We start from the raw sequence: 17,121 nt of genomic DNA, 5'->3' as shown, positions 1-17,121 counted from the left end.
TGTTTGATGTCCAGTAAAAACAATCTTCATTAATGTAGATGTAATGACCTGGAAATTTAGAAAATTTTAAAATATGCGTTAAACAATTAATTGACCAAGTAAATCAATTATTATAAAGGAAAAAACAAAAGAAAAGAAAATATAATGTAACGATCCTGAAAAATAACAATATTATTACTTATTAATATTTATAATAACACATTATGGCTATGTTTTTATATAATTTTAGAATGGATGCAATAAGGAATTAGTCACGTAGTGGAACTTATGGAAGTTATATTCATTGTCTACTTGCGACTTTTTTTTTTTTTTTAATAAAATCGTGCTAATTGACACAATGAGACATGTTAGCATATAAAAGATTACAACAACCTAGTGGCGGACTATCGAAAATATGAACATAATAATTATTCGGATAAGTTTGATGAAATAATCAGTCTGCACATTTATTAGTCTCCCTGAAAATGTGATCGAATGTGATTGTCCATTCTCACATAATGATATATCTGATTTTATTGATAGTCTCAAAAAGTGGGTGGATAATAGAGAACTCATTGTGGATTAGTGAGAGAAATTTTGTAGAGTCACAATAGACATTAATTTTATCAAACTTATTAGCCCAGCAAATATGAAGACCTTTCAAAGTGCCCATAAGCTCCGCAACTGTATTAGGATTATAACCAAGGTATTTGAAGTAACCTTTGATCCAATTACCTTGATTGTTCCGGATAAAACCACCACATTTAGCTGCATTGTGAATGTTGACTGAGCCATCAGTATCCAACCTAAGTTAGCCTTCATCAGGGATAGTTCATCTAGCTGTAGCTCTATCATCTTTTTGAGATAATAAGTTAATTTTTATCTGAAGGTGTTGATCTCTGAAAATATCCTAAATACTAGTGAAAGCAATGTCTCTGTCTTCAATATCTTCCTCTAAATATATATTTTTGCACCTATCTTTTCATATGTTCCAACACACTTAGGCATAGAGTTTTTGCCAAGAGGTTTTCCTTGCACATGCATTCCCCGCATTATTCTCCACATTTCAAATTATCCAATTCTATAAGGGAAGAGAAAAAAAATTGTTATGTTTAGATTGTTTAATTAATTTTGTCCAAACCTCTTTAAATTCTTTGCAATTTCTTAGTATGTGAATAGCAGAATCTAAAGAGTTGGGCACGTCTTGATACAAGGAGTGCCTTCATTAGAATGTGTGAATTTGGATTGAAGGTGATCCTAAATTGCTTTCCATAAGAAATATTTGATTTTCTTATATGTTGGTCATTTCCTTCTACTTGCAAGTTTTGATATGTAGCCCACTAACCCTCATGGTGCTAACTGTTAGATGCATTTTTATTTCCCTTCTTCTTTTAAAATTATTTTAACCCTCAATAAAAAAATCAATTAAGGACAAGTAAAAAATTTATATCAATTAATAATTATTTATTGTTAAAATTAAAATAAATACTTATTAATTTAAATTAATTTTTTTATTAATAAGTATCAATTTAAATTTTAATAATAATTTATTTTAAATTAATAATAATTTATTTGATTTTTTTTCATCTTCATTTTAACAATTAATCCTTTCGTTGTTTTTTTTTTCCCCTTAAAAAAAAAAAAAAAAGCCCGACGCACGCCGCCAATATTTTTCCTCCCTCCACTCCCGGTTCCAAGTCGCATGTCTGCTTGGGGTGAGAGAGAGCTCGACCTCCTGTTCTCTTATTGCTCCTCCCTCGTTCATTCCATCCGCACTGCTGCTGGACGTTTGGGTCGTGAGATTTTTCCTCTCCTCCCGATTTTACTCCGCTGCGTCTGCTACCGAGAGGGAGGGAGGGAGGGAGAGAGCTCGCGTCGCTTCTGTTCTTTCTCATCGTTCTTCCTCTTCTCGTCGTTGGTGGGTGTGTGAGGAGCGATATCCACCACTGCTGGAGGAATCCGACCAGATCGTGACCTCTTCTTCCTCCCCTGGTAGCGCCATCAGATTCTTCTTCCTCTTCTTCTGCTCTGTCCGATGCTGTGCTCTACTGGTGAGAATGATGGAGCTGCGATTTCTTCTTTTCGCTTCTCCTTTCCTCCGTTGGTGAGTTTTGTCAATCTCCCTTCTCTCTTTCACGTCTGATTTGTGTCGGTATTGTGTTTTGAGGCGCTAAAATCTTGATTCTCCCTTTTGTGTGAGCTGCGGAGCTTGATTGAGGAAGTGTATGGTGTTTGAACAAGTCTAACTTGACAACTGGGAAGCTCACTTAGGTAGATAATTGTGCTTTAAATATTTTGGTTATTGTAAGAGGACAATGCGTTTAAATGTTGTTCTTTTTGAGATTTAATTTGATTTTTGATATGAATGAAATTTGGGAAATTAGGTAAATTTAAATATTGATATTGGAAATTGTTGGGCATGAGAGTTAAGGATTGAAAACCTTGATTGAATGAATTGGTAATTGATGCATATAAGTTGTTTGTTAAAATGGGTAGAAGAGGAATTTGATCGGAATGGGCAATCAAGTATATTCATTGTACTAAGAACAAGAGTTTGAACTTTATTTGTTCAATCTCTTTGTTGAAACTTTTAAAGGTTTAGAATTCCTTGAATGTGTGTGTGTGTGTGTGTGTGTGTGTGTATTTTGTGGTGGAAAGCTTGGGTTACAAAAATGAATCTTGAAGCATGTAAGAAAAGGGGGTGATGAGATTTTCTTTTATACTTAATGGATTGTTATTTGGTGTGTGTGTATATATATATATATTATTTGATTAAATTCAATGTTGCTTTCTACATGTGGCAAGTTGACATTTAGCTATTTTCTTTTGAATTTGTCATGGATTGGGGGGCCCCATTGGGTTGTTGAATATTAGCTTTAGATAATTTAAAGAGTTTGGGTTGATACTCAGATAAAGTGTAGATATGAATTTATTAATGATTTGTAATTAGAGAATTCTAAAAAAAAAAAACAATGAAATATTGTGAGTTTTATAAAGCGTATTGAAAAAAAATGACAATTATACTGCTTTTGGCATTAGGGGATTAAGGAGTGGCCAATATTGCAAAAGCGACTAACTGGGAGTATGTTATGTACTTGGGAACACATTAGATAAGTCTAGAGACCCAATTAACCTGCTAACAAAATCTTTTTGTCAAAATATTATTTTCGTTTTTATTTTGTTGTTAATAAACCACCTCTATTAATAGATATCTCTTTTATTGGATATTTTGGTAAAATGAATTATTTTGGTTTGTGAAATTATATGATGCTGGATGGATAAAATGTTTATAAAAGTTTAAATAATTTTATTTGATGAAGTCATGCATGAAATTTGGTGATGAGATTATGGAATGTTAGTGTGAATTTTCATGCACGTTTGGATTTTGGAAATTGATTTTTAAGAAGGCTATATGTAGAACACTGGTTGCTAACAATAGTTTTGTAGTATACCATGGTCAATAACTAGCTAGTTTGATTTTCATGAACACTGTTTTCATGTTTGTTGTTAGTGGATTTTGCACCAGCATATGCTTTCAAGGCTTCAAGTTACCTTTGGTTATTTAACCTCATGGATCGTGTGTCCATTTTATCTTCATAGTGTCCATGTGTGTTTGGTTATTTACTCTCGTGGATTGTGTGTCCACATTTATCTTCATGGTGTCCATGTGTATTTAGATATTTACTTTCGTAAATTGTGTGTCCATGTTTTTAACCCATTTATCTTCATTCTTTTAATTTTTATTATTGGAAAATTATTCACCAGAATGATATTTTTGGTCTCTAATAATATGTAGCTGGCCTTGTGCTTCCAGTTGAACATTGTGGGGCTTATTGCCAATTTGATGTTGAAGCGTTATTTTAGTTAATCTTCATTTGTTGAAAAACCAAAATTTATGTATTACATTTTGTAAGTTAAGTTTCAAGTGCTCCATGTAGGCTATAGTCAGGGTTCTTACCTTCTCTAGTGATGTTGTATGACTGTTGATATGGAGCTGGGCTCCTTTTTGATTGAATTGAGTTGACTCTGTTGTTATAGAATTTTTTCTTTGGAGGTCCATTTATGGGGAAGATTTTATCAAAATTTCTATAGGAAGTTTGTGACCTTGTAAATGGAAAAAAGATAATGTTGATAGGATCCTATTATGTATGATAAATATGATTGTGACTAAAATTAGATGTTTCCAAAATTTAAGGGATGTGGGTTTTTACATATATCCTATGCCGGTCACACCTTAAACTTTTGGGTGTTACACTAGAGTTTTCCCTCGATTGGAATTATGAAATTGCTCCCTTTAATTGATACTCTAAAGCACATTGGCTAAGATTTTGTATTTATTTTCAGAGTTTGAAGGGGATGAGGATACTTTCCACAGTTCAAAGATTTTTTCCATCATTACCTCAACTGTAATTCTTAGCCACTTGTCACTTCCTTTTGTTGTCTCAAGCATGGAAAGAACTTGTGCAGCTTCTGCCATGAAATGGAGTATTCAACTTGAAAAGGGTCTCCGTTCTAAGAAAATTGGTAAAAGAAATGAACTTTCATTGATACGAGCTAACTCTTTGGATTAACCTCATTTCAGATCTTGTTCTAGTTTGTTAGTACATTGCAATTGGATGCGCTGCTATAATATTGTTGTTCACTTTGGTTATTTAAAGAGATTCTTTGTCCAGGTGGATCTATTGAAGCCATACTACGATTTGGGCCTCAGCTTCAACAATGGAGTAGAGAGCCTGAATCCAATATAGCTGCCAATAGCATGTTTGATTTGGTGGCAGGTGAAGATAGGCTGTTTGCCAATGCCATCCTCTTGCGGCTAGCTGATGTATTTGCATCTGGTGACAAAGAGACCAGGCTGGCTATTGTTAGGGTTTTCTTATCTGAGCTAAAGCATCGTGGAAAGATGAAGCGCAAACAATATAAGGGGTTGCTGTCAAAGGCCAGAGTCCCAAACCACTTGGAGTTGTTGAGAAGAGTGAAATCTGTTTTTGAGAGTGGCACTGAGGAGTCAAAGGCATTGGCTCTGGTTCTGTTTGGTTGTTGGGCTGATTTTTCTCAAGACAATGCTCATATACGCTACTTAATACTTTCCAGTCTGGTTTCTCCTCATGCTTTGTTGGTAAGATGATCTATCTCAACGTTTCTCTTGTCCTGGATCCCTAATTTTCATGATGGCATCTGCCTAGTCATATCTTTTGCTTTTGTACCAAAATCTGATATGTACTGCTTGGTGCATCAAGCTGTCTGTGTATATTTGCAGTTCAACTAGGGGATACTAGAATATGATCATTTGATATATTTAATTCTTACTACCATGTTAAAAACATACAATTTACAATACTATGGATTAACACAATTTGCTTTATTGATTAGCTGTTGCGATCTTGTTTACATATTAAACATTGGATCTGATTTCTACAGGTGAAAGCATCTTTATTTGCTGCAGGATGCTTTTGTGAAATATCAGATGATTTTGCATCTATCACGTTAGAGATGCTGGTTAATCTGGTGACTTCATCTGAGATATCCTTACCTATCAAGTTAGATGCTGCTCGAGTTTTTGGAAAATTCAGGTGCTCATATTCAGTTGCGAATAAAGCGTATAAGGTCATTGACTTATTTTTTATGTGGTATCCAAGACACTTTGTTTTGTTGGCATACACTTCCATTTTCTTTTAAGTTTGTTTTTCTGCAGTTTTTAGGTTCCCCCCTTCTTTTTCAGCTGTCACATGTTGTGCTGCTACTAGTGCCTGTCTCCATATATGCTTGTGTCTGTCTGTCTGCGCTATATATTTTCTATTTTCTTTGGCCAGGGGTGATGGTGATGGAAGCTAAAATGAGGAATGGACTGAGAGGGTGGCAGCAGATAAATTGATTAGGAAAAGCATAGAGCATATTGAGTATTTATGGAATTTTGAAGAGAATAATATTTTCTTATTCACATATTGAGATGTACAAACTGGTCCTATATATATATACAATATGAGAGAGAAAACCTAATAAATAATAATAAAGCCTAATGAATAATACTAATAAATGCTAGTTATTAACAATAATAATGTAAATATTCCCATACTCCCCCTCAAGTTGGATCATAAATACTAATCATTTCCAACTTGCTTATACAACTCTCAAAGGCAGGCTTAGGTAGTCCCTTGGTCAGTACATCCGTAGCCTGTAACTTTGTAGGTAGGTATGTCAAGCATACAGTACCTTCCTCTACATTCTTTCTGATAAAATCTCTATCCATTTCAACATGTTTAGATCTCTCATACTGTATAGGATTCAATGCCATGCTTATGGCAGCCTTATTATCACAATACAACTTCATTGGTGTATCAATTCTGACCTGTATTTCTTCCATGACCCTTCTTATCCAGAGTTCTTCTGTAATTCCTTGAGCTAATGCTCTTAATTCTGATTCAGCATTGCTTCTAGATACAACTCTTTTGACTGTTCTAACTTACTAAGTTTCCCCACACAAACGAGCAATAGCTAGAGGTGCATTTACTGTCCCCATTGGCCCCCCTAATCTGCATCTATATAAATTTCAATTGTTCTCTAATCATACTTCTTAAATAGCAATTCCTTACTAGGTGTACCCTTAAGGCATCTAAGAATCCTGTATATGGCTTCCAAGTATTTCTTCCTTGGATCACATATGTATTGACTTGCTACACTAACAGCAAAAGTAATATCTAGCCTTGTATGGGATAGATAAATCAGCTTCCCAACTAGTCTATAATATCTATCTTTATCAACAGTTTCTTCTTTTTCCTTGTCTTCTTCTTCAACCTCATCATTAGAGTTGTCTTCTCCTTTTGATTCCTCCTTACTATTTTTCTCAGACTTCTTGTTTCTCGAGACCACAATAGGAGTTTCCTTAGGTTTACAACCTAACATGTGAGTTTCCTTCTAAAGATCAAGTACATACTTCCTTTGAGATGCATATATGCCTTGTTTTGACCTTGCAACTTCCATTCCAAGAAAATATTTCAAGTTCCCAAGATCCTTGACTTCAAATTCCTTGCCTAAGACAGTCTTTATCCTAGCTATTTCCTCAATGTGATTATTTGTAGGAATTATATCATCTACATATACAATACGGATGCACTTCTTGGCTCCCTTAGCCTTAACAAACATCATATGATCTAATAATCCTTGTTTGTAGCCTTCTGACTTCAGAACCTTTGAGAATCTATCAAACCACGCTCTAGGTGGCTATTTCAAACCATATAGGGATTTCTTCAGATGGCATACTTTGTCACTTCTGCCTTTATCAAACCCTGGAGGTAAAGTCATGTAGACTTCTTCCTTCAATTCTCTATTTAGAAAGGCATTCTTAATATTTGGTTGATGGAGTGGTCATTCATGGTTGGCTACTACTGACAATAGAATTCTGATAGTGTTTAGTTTTGTCACTGGTGCAAATGTCTCTTTGTAGTCTATACCATATCTCTGGGTGAAACCTCTTGCTACTAATTGTGCCTTTAACTTGTCAAGTGTGCTATCAGCATTATACTTTGGGGTAAATACCTACTTGCAACTTACCAATTTGTTACCTCCAGGTCTTTTAATAATTTCCTATGTTCCATTTTTTTTTCAAAGTTCTTATTTCCTCTATAACTGTGTTTTTATATTCTGGTATTCCCAGTACCTCTTGAATGTTGTTAGGAACAACAACTTTATCCAAATTAGTGATGAAAGCTCGGTAACTTGGGTAGAGCCTTGTAGGATACATGTTTCTGAATTGAATGCAAAGTACAAGATTGAGGTTGTTTCCGGAGGGCAATAGGTAGAGCAAGATCAACAAATTCACTTCCTTGTTTTGAATTATTTGGCTTACTGGATAGATTTGTCCTTGGTACACCAGCTTCAAGAACTACCTCTAGTTCCAACTCTCTTGGTTCCTCAGGTATAAGTTGCTCACTATCTTTGGATTTCTTCTTTCGAGTGTAAGCCATTAACTCTCCCTTTTATAGTCTTTCTGCATCTCCCTTTGTTTTATTGTTTTCCTTAAACTTTGGCATGAGAAAAGAGGTTGGTGAGGGTGATGGTTTTGGTACAGGAGGTAATCGCTCAAGAAATACATATTCTATGTTAGGTTCTGGTTCACAAGTTTGAGATTCACTTTTGTTCTCCCCTTGAATTAAGAATTGGGATAGAATGAAATAACTTTATGAAAGGTGACATCAAGACTAACAAATGTGTGTTTATGATAGGTCAAAACATTTGTATTCTTTCTGGAGAGGAGAATAGCCAAGGAGGCTTGAGGTTCAAGTTTGGTGCTTTGGTGGTTATGGATAAAGGCTATGCAACCAAACACATGAAGCAAAAGATTGGTTTCAATATGAGATGTGGAGAAAATACTTTGCAACTTGTGGAGATGAGTTTCAAAGGACAAGACTCGATAAGGCATACGGTTGATAAGGTAGTCTGCGGTCAAAATGGCATCCTGCAAATAAAATTTAGGCACATGGTAGGTAAACATGAGTGCTCTAGCAGCGTCAAGAATATGGCAATCTTTCCTCCCTACAACCCCATTTTGTTGGGGCATATGGGCACAAGAATTGGTATGCATGATACCATGCAATCGGAGAAAGGTATTCAAAGATTGGTTAAAGTACTTGGTGCTATTGTTGGTGTGTGAAACTTGGATGGTGGTATTGAACTAAAATTTGATCATGTTGGAGAAATTTATGAACATGGATGTAGCCTTAAACTTGTTTCGTAAAAATAAACCCAATAAACTCCAGTGTGGTCATCAGTAAAGAAAATGAACCATGTCGCTTTAGTATGCTTCGGTGTACGAGATGGTCCCTGCAAATCACTATGAATGATTGTGAAAGTTTTGGTGGTTGTGTATTTTGCTCTGGGAAAGGATGTTCTATGGTGTTTGGCAAGCTCACACTTCACAATGAATGTCATTAATATTGAAGTTAGGACATAAAGGTGGGAACAATCGATGAAGGTAATGAAAATTAAGATGATCCATCCTCTTATGCCACAACATAAAATCATTAACTTTAGTGGTAGATGCAGAATTACCAAAAATTGAGGAGTTACCTACTTGGGTGCAGACTTTGAAATAGTAAAGCCTTTCATACTCGTTAGCACTTTCAATTGTCACCCTAGATGGTAGGTCCTGAAACACACAATGGGATGGGAGAAATTTAGTATAACAATTTGACTGTTTGGTCAATTGGCTAATTGAGAATAAATTGGAATCAAGCTTAGACACACGAAATACAGATTCCAACACGATAGAATTTGAAATCTGAATACTTCCTTTTCCCGCTACAGGTGTTTATGAGCCATATGCAATCTTAACTTTAATATTCTCAACACACAGGGTGTAAGTGGTAAGTAATTCATGACAATTAGTCATGTGGTTGAAGGCTCCATAGTCAACAATCCATATTATTTTATTATTCGACATTGTTAAAGCTTGAAGGAAGGAACCTTTTTTCACCACTGATGCAATAGGTGTAGTTTTGGCAACTTTTGGTATGAGACATAGGAATATTACTACTACTATAATGTTAGACATAAATAGACTCCCATGCTTGAGACTAATTAGACATCATAAAACCATTAAAATAGAGTGGCAGTGCAGAACATCAAGTAAAAATGCATGAGTCTGTGAATGAAGGTTGCCCAGACATAGGACATACTAGTATCTAGCCGGAATCGGCAAGTCATTGCTGGAGGAAGTCATCGGAGCTGCATCAGACTATGCATGCTCCCCCACATGCCGTTAAAGCTTCTCTGGCAGTAAATATTGTTGGGGCGTGTGTGACTTACACACGCCATTGTTGGTCGTGGTGTTCCTAGGTTTGGTTGATTGGAGCCTCCTCTTCCTCATGGGGCTGGCGGTGAAGGTCAATAATGCCTCCAGCAGCACTCATATGAATACTCCAAGGTATTGTAAAGGATGCATATATGATCCATGACTTGGAACCCTAAATAATTATTTCTGGAATTTCATTAGCATAGCTCAAATACCATGTGGAATTTTGAAGAGAATAATATTTCTTATTTGCACATTTAGATGTACAAACTGGTGCTATATATATAGAACAAGAGAGAGAAAACTTAATAAATAATAATAAAGCCTAATCAATAATACTAAAAAATGCTAATTATTAATATTCCCACAGTATACATAAGTCTTCATTTTAGTCTTTTAATTTATGAACTTTTTTCAATCTTCTAACTTTAATATTGTTAGTTTCATTAACAAATAAAACTGATTAGAATTCTAAACATCGACAAGACATTCTTAAGTGTTGATATATTAAGTTCATTTTTTTTTTAACTTTGATTGGTAAAAAAAAAAAAAATCACTTGAGGTGAACAATATTAGGATTAAAGGATTGAAAAGATATTTTTTCCTATTAAGTGGCCAAATTGAAATCTTATGTAAAACTAGAGGACCAAATGTACACTTTTCCCTTGAGTATTTAAAGCTGGTTTCTAGGCATTAGTTTCTCCACTCTTCCTCATCTGGCTTGCTATGCAAACAGATGATTTATATGTAAACACACGTCCCCTTGCTCACTAGAATTTATGTATGCAAAAAATTAGTTTTCTTACTACGTTGCCTTTGTGAGTGTTGGTTTCATGTTCTGTTTAAATTTTTAAAAATTTGAAAACACAGGCAGAATAGACATATAATGCATGATTATTTCCCTTCCCTCGTAAATTTTACCCAATAACATTGAATTCTTTCCTTATCTCATACCGGGATTTTCTAAATCTTCATTTTTCTAAACTATGTAGATGAACTAGTACTTGTAATTGGTTCTTATTTTGCTGCTGCAATGAATATGATTGTTTTGGATGAAAATAAAGAAAATGATGCCGCCTTGTTAACAAATAAAAAATGCAGAAATATAGCAAAAAAAGAAACACCTGACAGGTCTAGGGAAAATACTAAGGTCTAATATTAATGTTCCAAAAGACTAAATCAATGTTACAAGGCACTCCACTGATTCAGAACAAACTCTATTCCCTATTACAACCAAAGTACTCAAACAGCAATTAAGAGACAAGAACAATAAGAACACTGCAATGCTAACTAAGCATTCCCTCTGGTTTCAAGAGCCAATCTCTCCTCTCTCAAAATAAAAAAAAAAACTATCCTACTCTCCAAAGATGCTTGTGACTGCTATAACCCTAAAGCACCTTGCACAGTCTCCAGCATAATTTTCTTCTAAGACAGACCAAAAACCCCCTACGTCAGCACTAAATCTATATAGCTTTCCTCTTAAGAGAAAGAATAGCAAAGTCAACATTCAGCCCCTCCTAAAGGTGCTTTTCCATTTCCTTGTATTTTCCTATTTCTCCTCTTATAGGTCTGTAGCTTCCTATTTCTCCTCTTGTATGTTTGTGCAGCAAAAGAGATTCCGTCAGAAAACATATTTGTGTTTGCATCATATGGGTCTTTTACTAGAAACCATATTTCATGGTCCTTGCGTTCAATTTTAGGCTGTGTGTTAACTTCAGTATACAGAGTGCTGGCTGTTAATATGTACCTTGAACTTCTGATGGTTGTATATTTTCTTTTCCTGTGGCCATTTTTCTCAAAGTTTTTGTTAGTGGATTTCTGGAATTGATTTTTTTCTTTATTTATTGCAGACAGGTCTAGAGTTGATATTGAATTCTTCAGATGAAGAATTTTTGGTAGTGATGTTTCTCTCTCTCTCAAAATTGGCTTCCATGTCAACATTACTCATCTCTGAACAGGTGAGGTGATTGCCTGTCTTTCTTTTTGTTTTTGTTTTTGTATTTTGTGGGGGAGGGGTGTTGACTGCCGTTTTGAGTCCGCTATATAATTTCCTAGTTGAGTTGGCTGGATAAAGGGACCCGCCTAATTTGTTGTCTTAACTTAATCCTTCTTGCTTTGTACTCATCTTTTTGAGGATTCACTCATGTTGGTTATTTAATCTCTCAACTGGTAGGAAGTTTGGTACTTTTATGTTTAGCATTGTACCACTTGCTTATCTATGCAATAAGTTGTAGCTACCTTCTTATAGCATTCACTTTCATGTTCCCCTTTTAATATTATGTTATTTAACATATGGATTCAGGTCAGACTTCTGCTTTCATTTCTCAACCAAGAAAGAACTTCGCATATACAGGAAACAGCTTTAAAATGCTTGAAATTCCTAGTCAAAAAAGGACCTTACGAACATTCTGTTAATTCAGATCTAATCCATAGATTACTTTGCATGCTGGAGGAACCTAAAGTCTCTTCAGCCATGCATTGTGAAGCTCTACAGGTTTTACATAAGGTTTGGCTCGAGTACCATGCAAAATGGAGGTTTCATTCTATATTACTGGTTTTGAAGTGCTTTGACCTGCTTAGGATGATTTGCAGGTACTGATGTTTATTCCACCTTTACCTTTTGCGGAACTTCATGAATTTGTCAAGCTGGTTACTGTTGTAGAGAATGTAATACAGCATTCGGATTTGATGAAGAGCTATTTGGCTATCCATATTTTGGCAGATTTATCTTGTAAGTTTGTGGGAGACACAAGTGCTGAAAATGGTGTCTTTTATTCTTCTTTGCCTTCGCAGGTGGTCTCACTAATCAATGATCAGATCAAGCTTATAGTTATGTCATTATTGGAAGCCTGTCAAAATTATTCAAAGCCGTTTCAAAATCTTCAAACTCTGCTAAATATTCTTCTATCTATTATAAGAAAGAATCACCGTCTGGTTGTCTTGGTACTTGATAACATAACTTCAACAATTGAATTTTTTGTGACTGTCAAAACTACTAGTCATGTGACAGCATCGACTCAGGTGGCTGTGAAATTTGATCGGAAAGAGATCACCAACGTAGTTTCGAATTTCTTTTGCAAAATGTACAGATTTCTAGTGGCCTTTCTTGAAATTCTTATTAAAGTCGGTTCCATTGATACTGAGGTAATGAGCAGAATCCAGATTTTGGCTGAATTTGTGTGTCAATGTGGTTTACTTGATTGCTATACATCCACAATGTATTGTCTACTGTTACACAATCAACATGTTTGGGGTTGTCTGCTTCATCAGGATAATGGAATGCGTGATCCTTATAACATGAGTATATATCCTCATAGTTGTCCTGTTAACTGTAAAATTGATACACTACAGTTTGTGAACCACTTTTTGACAGAAAGAGATGATTGGACTGCTTATAGGATTGGAACATATGCAGCATGCCAAGGAGAACTGCGTTTCTCTTCTTCCATATTCAGTAAGCTGATTCAGAAGGTTAAATCTTATTCCTGCCGTAACTGGTTAAAAACACTTTTCCAATTCACTCAGTCTGAGGGAGTAATCCAGCTTCTTAATTTACCAAAACAAGGATTCACTTTAGTGGAAGAATTGGAGAATAATAAATATCTTTTGAATTCTTGTGATTTCTTGGATGAGAAGAATCCAAGGGATGCTGGAAATGTCAATGATCATCATTACAGTTTTAAGCTAGCTGCTGCTCATAGGGCACTTTGCTCTTCCATAGGACTTTTAGAAGCAGCTGTCTCAAGTTCTCAGGCATTCAGCTTCCAGAGGTGGTATTTATCCTTGAGAGCTAGATTTTTGGCAAATGTGGTGGGCATACTTAAAGTTGTGAGACGTCTGTTGAATATAGATTGGTGCAATCAAGTAAATGTTGAGGGAGATGTTCTGTCGGGATGTCTGAAGTCTTTTGAAGATATTTCTCACATTTCTCTTCATTTTTATAGGCTTGCAGAGGAGTTTGATCTGATTGGAACATCTTTTGTTGAGATGGACAGTGAGAGTTCTGCAGTTTTGGCAGCACTTTCTCTGAGTTGTTCGCTATTGGCATTTGTTTCTGGTTTTGCAGTTTTTGTTATAAAACAGCTATCTCATGAACACTTCATGGTTGATAAAAACTCTTGCAACCTATTACTGGCCTTGGCAATGCAAAATTTAGCAGGCTGGCTGTGGCATATGGATCATCAAACTAACACAAAATTCTTATCGCTTTTGAATTTTATTGACTGGCGCACAAACTCTTTTCACCTGCAGCCTAGACATCAAACTTGCAATGTTGGTTTTGCAAGTAGAGAGTTTCTCAATGTTTGTAGTAATGCGGTCTCTGAGGCTGTCTGCTTGAAAGATAAAATAAGCAAGAAGCATACTGAAATAGCTCCATCCGAAGTTTCCAAGAATGTATCACTACTGATATTAGATACTATTACAAGATGGATCCGCATTCCTCCTCAGATACCCAAGTATTTCTTTAAAGTGAGGTATGTTTTTCCCTAAGATGCATTTACTAACATTAACGTTTAGCGGTTTCAAATTATGGAGCATGGGTGATTACTGATATTGGTAATTTCCAACGAGTCAATGACCATCTTAAGTCAATATCTTATATATGGTCTTTTCTTGTTTTCTTTGCCAAGTTAAAGAGTTAATTATTTAATTATCACGTTACATTGGTCAGAGATTTTAGCTGTAAACTTTAGGTCTATTTTGAGGTTTCTCAGCAAAATTTTCTTCATCACTTATAGTCAATAACTCTTCCTCTCTGTGATCTATCTTCATTTTAATGTTCAAGTTCATCATGCATTATTTTCCGAGTATAGCGCGTATCTTGATGTTCTTTTTGCATGATTTCTCCAGGCAAGTTATTGGATCGGAGCTGTTTGTCCACAACGACGGCATAAAAATTGGCGCTGGTATATCTGCTTTTCCAGGCTCCATTCTATCACTTAACATTTGTCTTCAACTGAAGAACTTGCCACCAAATCTTCATGTTCGGCCGACAAAGTTGTACTGCATCCTCTACTGTCCGGTGTCCTGCCATATGCTGGCGCCATGTGGACAGGCACCGGAGCGACTGTTATCAGGATATGAAGCTTGGAAAGATGAAGAGATTGTTGAGCTGAACAAGAAATTGTATAGCCATGTTTCGGACCGTGTAGCAAATAAAGGCATAAGACTTGGAAAGCGTGGTAGAGATGATGGAAATAAGAACAGGGCTGCAGAAACATTTTTGGAATTTGTGCCTAACCAGAAAGGTCAGGGATTCTCAAGCTGCCTACTTGATATATCTGATTTTCCTGTGGGTTCTTATAGAATCAAATGGCATAGTTGTTTGTTGGATAGTACAGATTCCTACTGGAGCCTCCTTCCCTTGAATATGGGACCTATAATCACTGTGCATGCATAAATTTATTGATAGGTAATTATTACTTTTTTTTTTTTATCGAGTTCAAACATCTAATACACATGCTTAAAAAATTAAAATTATGTTTTACCATACGTGTTTGTATGTCTGCATGATAAGAGCTCTTCAACATTCAACCACTATGAAAGGGCTGTCTAATGATAGGATCCTGAAAGGGATTGCTGTATGTGCAAACAAGAGAGACATGTTTGTTGCATAAAGTAATGTTTGGGCTTGTTTAGTTTTTATTTTCATTTTTTGTTTTTAAAAACTGTTTTGTATTTTGTAATACAATTTTTAAAATCATTTTTAAAATAAAATAAAATGAAAATTTGTTTGGTTATATCAATTAAAAAACTTTAGAATTAAAAAATAAACTGATAATGATGGTTATAGGTAGTTAATAATGATGATTAATAATAAAAATTGATTAAAGTAATTATAATTTTCAATAATTAAATGCAGGATATTTTAGAAACAAGAAAAATGAAAACAACTTAAACTTGTTTCAATTTTTTGTTTTTAGAAAGAAAAATTGAAAATAGTTTTAGAAACAACTAATCAAAAACACTGATTCAAACAAATTTTTAATTTTTTTATTTTTAACAACAAAACGGTTTTTAAAAACAAAAAACAGTTGGGACTTTAGATTTTGCTTGATCCCATCTATTACAAGCTATATCAATTTATTACTTCTGTTTCAAATTATAATACTTTTAAATAAAATTACATAATAAAACTCATTGAATATGTTTTACAAATTTATTTTTTAAAAGAAAAGGACAAAATTTTGAAAATTCCTTTTGTTTAATAGTCATTTATGAAAAAAATATTGAAGAGAAAACAATGGAAGAGTAATATTGGAAATGATTGCTAATGAAATTTTATTTTTGTCAAAATACATTATAATTTAGAACAGAGTGAGTAGTTATTAATTGTTAATCCTTTTTCATAATCATAATGCCAAGTGTAATGTGAACTACAAGCAATGCTAATTAGTTGGAGTACAAAAGAAACGCTGTTCGGCCATGAGAGTTGCACAAGAATTTAAAGCTCTTTCTCGCAAACTATATGGTGTGCATGGCAAGTTACAAGAGAAAAGTTTAGTAATTAAGCTTCAAATCCGCTTAATGTGCTGAAAAAATAGAAAATGAAAATATTTTCTAATTCTGTTAAATTATATAATTTGCCAAATTAAAAAAATTATTTGCTCTTTCAAAAAATAAATTAAAAAATTTTACTTTTAATTTCAAATTTTTGGTGAATAATATGGTCCTCTTTTAAGTTTTAATAATTTAAAAAATGCAAGAGACGTTTAATCAATTTTAATAAATTTATATGAAGTTTTACTATTTTGGTTAAGCGAATGTTTATGGAAGTTTAAAGCATTAGAGGAAGGAGACCTGGCTCCGGCAATTCTTAAAAACATTTCAAAACCAAGATATATATATATATATAAAAGGGAAGATTACTCCTACCCCCCACACAACACCACAAACAAGGGGTGTTCATGGGACGGGACTGAGACATCTTTGTCCTATATCCCATCTCGAAAAAAAGATCAGGACTGAATTTTGATCTCGTGCCCTGTTCTGTCTCGAAAGTCGTATCGTCTCGTTAAGAGTTGGGATGAAACTGGGACAAGATCAGGATGTCTTGCCGTCCCGATATATCAGATAATATTGAAGAAAGATATGGATGATAGCGTTTATTAAAATTTTAAATCATATAATTTATTAAGTTTAAAATTAAAATAACACAAGTACATAAATCACAATAATTTAAAATTAATTATTGAATTGCATTAATCACAACTATACATTATAATAGCAAATATAAGTGATCTTTAGGCTATAAAAGTAACAACAACAGGCAAGTCAAACATAATATCAAATCATTGTTCTTCTACTTTAGTGGAGATGTATTAAGCTAATTATTCTTCTGAAAATAAAGC

The 17,121-nt window shown here is 34.5% G+C and overlaps 1 protein-coding gene across 5 annotated transcripts; it reads left to right on the top strand.

The window, feature by feature from the left end:
• Positions 1-1,722: 1,722 nt before the first annotated feature.
• On the top strand, positions 1,723-15,419 carry LOC129306901 (uncharacterized). 5 transcript variants are annotated; one of them, XM_054947696.1, is made up of 9 exons: positions 1,723-2,030; positions 2,147-2,250; positions 4,324-4,503; positions 4,653-5,098; positions 5,401-5,586; positions 11,620-11,727; positions 12,072-12,275; positions 12,362-14,244; positions 14,621-15,419. In XM_054947696.1, exons 3-9 carry the CDS (start codon positions 4,428-4,430, stop codon positions 15,168-15,170), a joined length of 3,453 nt encoding a protein of 1,150 aa, XP_054803671.1. In that variant the 5' UTR covers positions 1,723-2,030; positions 2,147-2,250; positions 4,324-4,427; the 3' UTR covers positions 15,171-15,419. The 5 variants fall into 5 exon arrangements, with proteins under 5 accessions (XP_054803671.1, XP_054803672.1, XP_054803670.1 ...); XM_054947697.1 differs by having other exon boundaries at positions 1,723-2,083; positions 2,188-2,250; XM_054947695.1 differs by having other exon boundaries at positions 1,723-2,083; positions 2,180-2,250.
• The last annotated feature ends 1,702 nt before the right edge of the window (positions 15,420-17,121 follow it).

Source organism: Prosopis cineraria, unplaced genomic scaffold (assembly GCF_029017545.1).
Source record: "Prosopis cineraria cultivar Desert tree isolate PC_DT_omini unplaced genomic scaffold, ASM2901754v1 PC3, whole genome shotgun sequence".
Classification (NCBI taxonomy): domain Eukaryota; kingdom Viridiplantae; phylum Streptophyta; class Magnoliopsida; order Fabales; family Fabaceae; genus Prosopis; species Prosopis cineraria.
Note: the sequence above shows the minus strand (reverse complement) of the source record. Positions and strands in the feature narration are given on the sequence as shown.

What these genes read in the sequence shown, in the direction of transcription:
- LOC129306901 (XM_054947696.1), top strand. Translation starts at nt 4,428, where the DNA reads ATGGAAAGAACTTGTGCAGCTTCTGCCATGAAATGGAGTATTCAACTT. An exon ending in TTTCTCCTCATGCTTTGTTG is followed by an intron (nt 5,099 to 5,400) that starts GTAAGATGATCT and finishes TGATTTCTACAG; the next exon opens with GTGAAAGCATCTTTATTTGC. An exon ending in CATTACTCATCTCTGAACAG is followed by an intron (nt 11,728 to 12,071) that starts GTGAGGTGATTG and finishes ATATGGATTCAG; the next exon opens with GTCAGACTTCTGCTTTCATT.